The following is a 9,659-nucleotide window of genomic DNA, read 5'->3' on the forward strand; positions in this document are numbered from 1 at the left end:
ATTAATTGAAACCCAACAACATCGAATATTTTGCCTCATTATGGGATGCATAACAGGCCTAAAGTCTGAGTTTGATTTCACTCAGTATTCAACTGATATTAAAACGGCCCCTTAAAAAAAGATAATGAAGAATAAGTATATAAAAATGACGGCATATTTACAATTCCGGTTTATGGCAAAAACGTGGAAATATTCCTGTCATAGTGGCGCAACGTGGAGATTTATGTGTGTTATATGTTAATATCTTTGTAAAGCTTCTGTAGTGAACCTCCTCCTGCTCCTTGTGTTTGATGCCTTTTCTTGTCATATATATAAGTTCACACACACACACACACACACACACACACACACACACACACACACACACACACACACACTTGTACCCGTGCAGTGCGGTTAAACTGGTTGCCGTCTGTGCGTAATGACGCTCATATTATAATGGGGATGTTTGTATTAGTGTGTTGCTGCTGTGATCCTGCAGGATATGAAGGTGCCTGCAGAGAGCACTGCCCTCCCGCATATCTGCGCCAGTGCCCTCCTCCTCTTCCTCCTCCTCCTCCTCACTTCTAACTCCTAAAATGTCTGACACCGGCGCGTCATCACCGCTCTCCTCTCCTCTCCTCTCCTCTCCTCTCCTCTCCTGGGTGTGTCCGGGCTAAGAGTTTTCGTGGGAACTTTGTCGCTATTGGCCAGTCATAAATCAGCTGTTGGTTGCTCGGGTATTTTAACACACAGTCACACACACACACGCACACACACACACACACACACACACACACACACACACCCTCCGCAGGGCTTCTCCTGTTGTCCAGACCCACATCTGGGCTCCCGGTGTTCACCTGGTCTCTAACCTATATGCGCGCCTTCTGGGGCTCATGTGTTCCGGGGCAGAGTCTCCAATCCATCTCGCTGTGTTTGTCAGAGGCGCAGGATTGGACTTGTGCCTGGAAATAACTCGTGGGGGAAACTAGAGGGACGAGTTGATGCTTTGTAGAGGCGAGGTGCCATAAAAATTCCACTAAAAGGCCAAACGGAGAGCGAGGCTCTCTCTGCTGCTGTTCACACACACACACACACACACACACACACACACACACACACACACACACACACACACACACACACACACAAACCTATCAACCAACTAATCAACCAACTAATCTATATACACCTTATTATGCCTCCATGTTAAAGTTACTATAACACAAACACGACAACACAACAACACACGAGCGATTTCATTTAAACAACATTTTTATGAGTAATCTTTCATTTATATACTAATAATAATAATCCCTACTCTTCATTCCTTGGTTCTTAGAGATGATCGAGACGTTAATACTGAGCAGAAATGAAAATATTCAACAATAACATGAGATTTTACACAAAATGGGAGAAGAAAATAACTCTGCCTCGGTTGTAATATTAAATATAAAAAAAACATATAAATGCAGTTTGATAACAAAATCCTGAATTATTATCTACATGTTTAATTTACAAATACATTCGATTTAATATTCAACACTTTGTAATATTTTCCCCTCGAGTCATTTTACTTCCTATTTATGAATTTTCGTACTTTTTAAATTCAAAATTGCTCATCATATCAAAGCTTAATTCATCGATCTCGCATTAGTTGCTCTCTCTCTCTCCCTCTCTCTCTCACACACATATTGATCGTATTAAAGTCGGCGGATCGATCACTCCGCGCTTTAACGGGAGCGAAATAACGCGCTGGTTTATTAGAAAGATCCCGAGATATGATACGAGCTGAAAAAGCTTTGACAGCGTTACATTTTAATATCAAACACACGCACACACACTCTCCCTTACCAAAACACACACGCAAAACGTCCCTATGCGCATATTCACAGATATATATAAATTATTTTAGCAGTTATTTTTTTCTAAAACTACCATTTCTGTGCCATCATTCGATTTTGTGATGTTTATTTTATTTCCATAAGCTTCATTTGCCACCAGGATATTTTCGATCATTTATTTTATTATTATGAATCAAAATTGTAGTGAATTTCCTCTAAACTCCCTGGATTCCGCCTCCGCTCGCGTTTCTCGGGGCTCTAATCGCGGCTCTATCGTGTTGTTTGGAGCTCTCAGCGTGTCACTTGTTGTATTGTTTAGGAGCGCATTGCTTTTTTGCCGCAATGGTCGTTAACCTCCGGATGACCCGGTGTGGAGCCCACGCCTCTACCGGAGCGCCGCAGCCGAGCAGTGCGCCTCTCGGGCCAGAGGATGGCGCCCCGCGACAACCCAAAGCCCCGGAGCCCCGGCTGAGAGTTCGCCTCGTGCCGGCGCACGCGGGAGCGCGCGCTCGACACATCCCACCCAGTATTTCCTGCGCGCGCCAGTTTACCTCTGGAGGTCACCGAGCAGGATTTACGACTGGTCAACAAAAGCACGTGACTCCGCTCCGTACCCCATATTTGGGTGCCTACGTAAGAGAGAATCAAGTCCATGTTCCACTCATTTCCATAATTCATCATAAATTGTGCAAGGGTGCTATAGGACGCGCTAAAGCATAAGAGCCACAAATCACGCACACGCAGGTTTATGCTGTTTTACTCGTAAAACAACAATAAACAACAACCATACCTGCGCTGGAATTGTCAACAAATGAGCTCGTATTTTGTGAACTCATTCTGCGGTCGCTATCCAAATGGCGCGGACTTCCAGTTACATAATTATGGGGAGCATAGCACGGCGACCGAGCAATACAGGGACTCCTCGGCCATGCATTCCAGCAGGTATGGCTACGGTTACAACGGGATGGACCTAACTGTCGGCCGGGCCGGAACCGGACACTTTGTGGGCAACGAGCCGGACTACTCCCCGAGTCACCCGGCGGCGGCGTCGTCGTCCTCCGTGGAGCCGGTCAGGTACGCGCAGTCCGCCGGCAGCACCGGGACCTCGTCTCTGTCGCCGCCACCTGACCCTCTGCCGTGCGCCTCGGTCGCCAGCTCGTCTCCGGTCGCCGAGTCTCAACCCCAACCGTGCCGAGCCGTGAAGAACAACTCCATCGCGACCCCGTGCTCCACCCCGTGCTCGAGCTCCAACGGAGGGACGATGCTGCTCAGCCGGGACTGTGCGTCCAAAGCGTCCCCGCTGGACGACGAGAAGCCCGCGGGAAGCGCACCGACAACCCCCCAAAACGCCACCGACTCGTCGCAGCCTCAGATCTACCCGTGGATGAGGAAACTACACATAAATCACGGTAAGAAGTTTGTGTTTTATTCCTGTTGGAGATCTTCGAGTCTCCTGATTGTGTTAGTTCGTGTAAACGCTTAGACTTTGTTATCTTTTAGCCTTATTCTGGTTGAATATTCTGGTTGAAATAGACTAGTTTTGAAAATTTTAAAGCAGCAGTAAAGTTCATTTATATATCAAACCTTATGGCCTTTTCCAGTTATGTTGCCCCTTATGAGCCCCACATGTTTGTGTCTTACTGTATACAAGTCAAAATGACACTAAATACTGCAGAATCGTTGAAACTATACGCCTTAGATTAAACTCTGTTACTGTTCGCTATTTTAGGATTTGTTAGTCTCTCTTGCACTATAAGTGTAAATTCTAACAGCTAAAATATTTACACACTGTTACTTGGGTCGTTTATGCTTTTAAATGTTTGGTAACGTGTTTGTTCATTTGTTATTTACTGGATTTGATCGTCTTTGGGAGGTTTCTTTGCTGCGTCCTTAAAAATGCGCAAACTTCTTCCAAAAAAACCTCCCAAAAAAGATCAAAAATATGTCCAGAAAAAGTTGGAGACCATCTGCTGTGTCTCACATGTTTATCTCTCATCTCTCTCCTTGCTACAGATATGGCAGGTCCGGAGGGGAAGCGAGCCAGAACCGCGTACACCCGGTACCAGACCCTGGAGCTGGAGAAGGAGTTCCACTTCAACCGCTATCTGACCCGCAGGCGGCGGATCGAGATCGCTCACGCCCTGTGCCTCTCAGAGAGACAGATCAAGATCTGGTTCCAGAACCGCAGGATGAAGTGGAAGAAGGACAACAAGCTGAAGAGCATGAGCATGGCGGCGGCGGGCGGCGGAGGCTACAGGCCCTGAGACCCCCCCACCCTCATCCTCTTCCTCTTCCTCACCCCCCTACTCTGATAACAAGCACTATGAAAATAAAGCAAAGATTGTCATATCACCTCCTCCTCCCCATTGCAGAAGAGACTTGTTACGGACTGCGTGCGTGTGTGTGAGTGTGTGTGGGACATGGGGGACATCTCACCTGTCCTGTATGTCCAACTTAGACTCAAACATGTCCCCCCCTCTTTAATTTTATTCCTCTCTCTCTCTTCCTCTCTTTTTAGTCTAATTCCCACCGTGGTATTGCTTGTGTGCGTAAAACTGCATTTCTGTACAGTTCTGTCTAGATTTAGAGGGAAAAAAAGAAACTTAAATAAATGTTTGTATAAATTATTTCTCGTCCGGACGACATAAAAAAGACAAAAACAACATTAATAACAAAAAAAGACGTCAAAAAGCTTGAAACGCTGCAGCGGGAATAAACCCAGTAAAGTCCAAGTTGTGTGCTGCGGTAAAGCGGAGGTCGAGGTGCTGCAGGAGCCCGCCTGAGCTCAGCCTCCTTTCTCCATGTATGTACTGTATATGTATGTATGTATTTATTGGTTTTTGATGTATTGAACTTGCTTCCCCAACCCAAAAAAGTAGAGCCAGCAAAGTGAAGCCGTGTGTGCGTAAAACCGTGTGTACGTCGTGTAACACATGTGGCCAGAGGTGCCGACTCGGTCTTGTATGTACAGTAGCTGTGCCTTGTATCCTTATACATATATTTTAATTTTTTTATTGGCAGGAGCTTCATGTTTACGTTGTTACCCTGAACGCATCATCTTAGTAAGACAATAACGTGTTTGGTCCTTGTTTTCTAGCTGTTTCTATATGTGGAGGCTCTCACGGTCAATCAATTCCATCGCCCATAAGTGTTCAACTCCGTCGTGATGAGCTTTTTTGTAAATGTTTTTCAATGACTGGAAGTCGAGAATATACTATAATAATAATAATGATAATAATGATGATGATGATGATGATGATGGCCATTATAATAAACTTTCTACTGGAACGGACTGTGGCTGTGCGTCTGTTAATATTCCTCCAATTTCTGCCCTCAAACTCTTCACTCAGCGTTTTGATTTAAAGTTTGAAAAAATTCCTTATCCTTATTTGGTAAAGTTTACTTAATTCCTTTTTAAAAAATTCCCAGTTGCTCGGGTTCAACAGGTCTCCTCGAGTGGACCTCCGTGTTGTACTCACCTTGCTTGCGGGGCCCGTGGGGCTCCTTTTTGGGGGGATCCTCGGCCCTGGCCACTCTCTCTCCCCCCCCTCCCCTGCTTTGCTCACACACACTCCCGGAGAAATCAGCTCGACTTTTCAGGCTGTAAACTTTATTAGGGGTTCTGGCTCTCTGACATTTGGGTGCTAAATGAATGGGGGGTTTTGTCTATGAATTAGATCGTAAAAATCATCCGGAGCGCGGCCAGATAGGCTCACTGGCCATAAACGGTCACGTGGTGGCCATTAAAGTAAGTTTTATGGTTTTGGGGAGTTGACAGTATATTGCACATAACATATAATCGCAGTGACGGCGAGCCCTCGTCTGACTCTCTCTTTGCAGGCTGTAAGTGTTAGATGACCGGTGCTCTCTTTGCCTCGTCGTGGACCGGACGCGCCCGTCCAGGAGGAGCTCGTCCCCGGGTAAGTCCCATGCAGAACAGCCGCTGTATAGCCTGAGCAGAGCCAGTGAACAGCAGTGTGATTGTGTGTGTTCGCTGCCTCTATCCGTCCCTATTAGTCCATTAGGCTAATTTGTCAGTAGTGCAGCGGTGGATACTGGTCTCGGCAGATGTTGCGCAGGGTTGGTCCGGTTCATGGCTGTTTAATTGCTTCCTTCCCCGTGTAACTTGTTTCCCTCCATCTGTGGTGTAAGTCATAATCCATTTTTACATGTTGGATAATTATCTCTGTGTCCATTTCCACCCCCTCAAACTTCGACTTGTTGTAGTTTGATTACATTGGAGGATTCGCAGACCACGAGCCAGAAACTTTTTCCACGGGGTGTGTCTGTGTGTGTGGACCCGAGCTGATGAAGTTACACACCGCGTCACTCGGGCCTGATCCGGGCTTGGCTCTGAGATGATTCTATAAGGGGTAGACTTTGTGGAAGTGGCACAGATCCCTGGAAAGTTGCGTGTTGTTGTTTGTTGTTGTTGTGTTCCCCCTGCGTGCGTTCCACATGTTGGCACAAAGGGGGTTTTAGGGCTTCAGGCTGTAAACTGCGTCAAGTAAACACAACGTGGAAACACAAACAGCACAGCAGAGGCTCCTTTTTTCTTGAGAAGGAATTCCGTTTTGTGTCAGCCACGTCTCTTTGTCTGCGGGGGTTGAAAAGTTCACAGGACTTTTCTGGAGCCACTCTCGCTCCTGCGGTGACCTCTCGTCCCCGTAGAGCCAGGGACTCGAACCCGTCACCATGTAGATCCACGTTTCCTCCCCAAAAAAACGTGGATACAGCACAGAAAACAAAACTGATTCTGACTTTATTTTTCCTGATGCTTTTGTTTCATTTGGCCCGAGCAAGCGAAGGAGATGTGTGTGTGTGTGTGTGTGAGAGAGAGAAAGAGTGTGTCTGCGAGTGTGAGTATGTGAGATCATGATTTGGAATTTCAAATATGAATATGTTTAGAATTATTTCTCCATAGTTGTTGAATTCTCTCAAACATTGGCAGCAATTCTGGTTTAGTTAAATGTGTCGCTGTGTTGCGTCTCATAACCTGAATATTTGGTTCTAATCTCCCGAGTCACATTTAACCACATTTTAAAACAGGAAATTCGTTTCTTTTTAAATATTAATGAATAATTCCACGCTTGTGTGAGTTTTTAGGGGTGGAATTAGATAATTAAAGAACTTCAGACAAACAACTTCAATCGGTTATTTTCAAATAGACTTTATTAGATTTGGATTTTCCATTGATTCGTCCAAATATTGGTCTCATCAGAACCATATTGCTCATATCCTCCCATTTATTGCTTAACACATTTATCTCATTGTTATGCAAAAGAAGCCAGCAACTCAACAAAGAAGGCGGATTGAAGCGCTTCCACTTTGCTCTTATGCGCATTAAAACCCAAATCGTGGCTCATTCCGACTGATTAGATGTAGAAACGAGACCCATCCCGGGTGTCTTCAGACCGGAGAGCCGTCCACGGGGCCCCGTGTGCCGCGGAGAGGAGAGGGAGAGGAGCGCTGCAGGTTCATGTGGAGGTCAGGGAGATAAATCTGCATCCTCTCCGAGCCACCAGCAGAGCTCGCTTTAGGCCAAGTTCACTGTCAGTCTGCCTGTGAGCGCTCACACACAACCGAGGAAGACACACGCACGAACACACACTCACGCACACACACACACACACATACACACACACACACACACACACTCCCATACACACACGCTTTTCACGCTAATGACACGTTCGCCCATAAGCATAATGCGAAAAAATGAATTTTAGCCGTGCAGGGATGGAGGGATGGAGGAATAGAGGGATGGAGGGGTGCAGGGTTGGAGGGGTGCAGGGGTGCTGTGGTGAGATTAGAGCAGAAGTTGCTGTGTCCCCTCCAACAAAGACTTTAGGTTGCAGCTTCTCTCGCTCTGATGGATGATTTGCATATTCCACAGCGCTGTTGGCTCCGAGTGGAGCTCGTGTTGGGATTTATCTCCTCACTCTCATGGCACATAAACCAAAAACCATCCACACCGCCTGCTTCTCTCCTTCTCCCCTTCCCTCCTTCCCTCCTTCTCTCCTTCCCTCCTATACTGTGACAGGGGCAACTTCTTTTAATTACGAACTCGTGAGCGCCATCATATAAAAGCCCCCCCTTGCCCAAAAAAAGATGCACAACGCTGCTCAAATCAATTACTTTCCTCCTTTTCCTCAGAGGCCCTGATGCCTCACCGGGTGGGACTGATGAGGGCGAGATAGCGGGAGAAGAGGAGAAAAAATTGGGGTCAAAAGTTGAGGCGGTGAGCACGTCTCCGTCATCTGTTCTCCCTTCGCTCCATGGCCGCCTTATAATAGCGATCTTGACTCTCCACACAAAAGGCAGAATCGCTTTGAATTACACATGTCGCCCGGTGCACTCCAGGTGAACCCTGGAAGCGCGGTGACCCCGCGTTAGGGACCGGGGGAGGGGGGACCAGGGGGACCAGGGGGACCCCCCACCCGTCCCCGGCAACAAGATGGAGTGTCTGGCGTTTTATTAGGGCGGTTGATTGGTGAATTTCCTTTGAATAAATTGCATTTGATATGTTTGGGGACGAGGGCAGCATTTGCATTTTGAGGATTGATACTCTCGACCCGGTCACAGGGTAATGGGAAGAAGGCCCGCAGCCCCCCAGGACGGAGCCCCCGGACCCCTTAAAAAACATTTAGCCCCTCTCGATCAGATCAGCTGAAAGGAAAGAAAGAAAGAAAGAAAAGGAAAGAAAGAAAGACTCTAAATGCGCTTTAACTGATAAATACAGCTTCGTGTTTTGACAGAATAAAAACAAATCTATTGAAATCTGTTTCTTCTGCTTGTTACAATTCGTGACTATTTTCCTAAAATAGAATCCAATATTTGATATGAAGCCCGAGATGTTTGTTTGTTTGTTTGTTATTCCGATTTTTTTTACATTCTTGATTTCTTCACACACAGTCTCATATATCTGTGGAGGCCTGATTGAAAAATAGTTGATTTAAAAGCCAAAAGGACTGCAAAAAACGCAACAATCTTTAAAATTCAGTAAATTCATGAAGCCTAAATTAGTTTATCGACTTAAAACTCAAATCTGAAATCAAATCCAACAATTTTCCCCAAACTGCAGATAACAAATCACACAAAAATCACAATAGAAGTTTTATCTTTAAAACACAAAACTCCTCTACTGGGACCCGGAACTGATCAGCAGATCGATAAACAATAATCCACGGAGCTAAATTCGATTTCAGCATCGGTTTATTGACAAGATAAACACGTTATTGATTATTACAGAAACAGAAACACATTTGTTTTCAAAAAAGCACAACAACAATATCAACAACTCCAGTTTATTTGCGTGTTTGTAGGACTAAAATAATGCAAAACAAAATACGTAAAAGTGAAATGTTACACCTGTTGGTTCATTTTAAAAAGTAAAAATATGAATTAGATGTTAATTCGTTACAATTCAAGTACAAATCTGCATTTTGTTTCATCCCAAGTTTGATATTTATTAATCTCTGCAACCAATTAGGATTTCTTACAGATATTTGAGCCTTTTAACGCCTTTAAAGCTAAACTACGTGATCACTCTATGTTTAAGATATTATTATACATCTCCTCAGTAGTTCTCATCTTTAATTCTGATCATTGAAACAATGTGATTTGTGGTTTCGAGTAATTTCCAGTAATTCCACTGAATTTTGCTGATTTGCTTTATGCGTTTTTCTGACGGATTGAGCAGTTTGGAAGCTTTTCTGCGTGTTTTTTTACGCCACGTTTGCAGCTGTGAGACGCTCCTGATGTTCAGCGAGGACACACACACTGGAGACTCTCACACTCTTTTGTTATAGCAGAATATTCACCTTAAAGTGT

The 9,659-nt window shown here is 45.2% G+C and overlaps 1 protein-coding gene across 1 annotated transcript; it reads left to right on the plus strand.

The window, feature by feature from the left end:
* The first annotated feature begins 2,519 nt into the window (after positions 1–2,519).
* Positions 2,520–5,109, plus strand: hoxa5a (homeobox A5a). Its single transcript, XM_076149730.1, has 2 exons — positions 2,520–3,235; positions 3,840–5,109. Exons 1-2 carry the CDS (start codon positions 2,638–2,640, stop codon positions 4,088–4,090), a joined length of 849 nt encoding a protein of 282 aa, XP_076005845.1. The 5' UTR covers positions 2,520–2,637; the 3' UTR covers positions 4,091–5,109.
* Positions 5,110–9,659: the final 4,550 nt, after the last annotated feature.

The sequence above is a fragment of the Genypterus blacodes genome, unplaced genomic scaffold (genome assembly GCF_046128005.1).
Source record: "Genypterus blacodes isolate CSIRO-AG114 ecotype Tasmania unplaced genomic scaffold, CSIRO-AGI_Gbla_v1 ptg000048l_1, whole genome shotgun sequence".
Classification (NCBI taxonomy): Eukaryota; Metazoa; Chordata; class Actinopteri; order Ophidiiformes; family Ophidiidae; genus Genypterus; species Genypterus blacodes.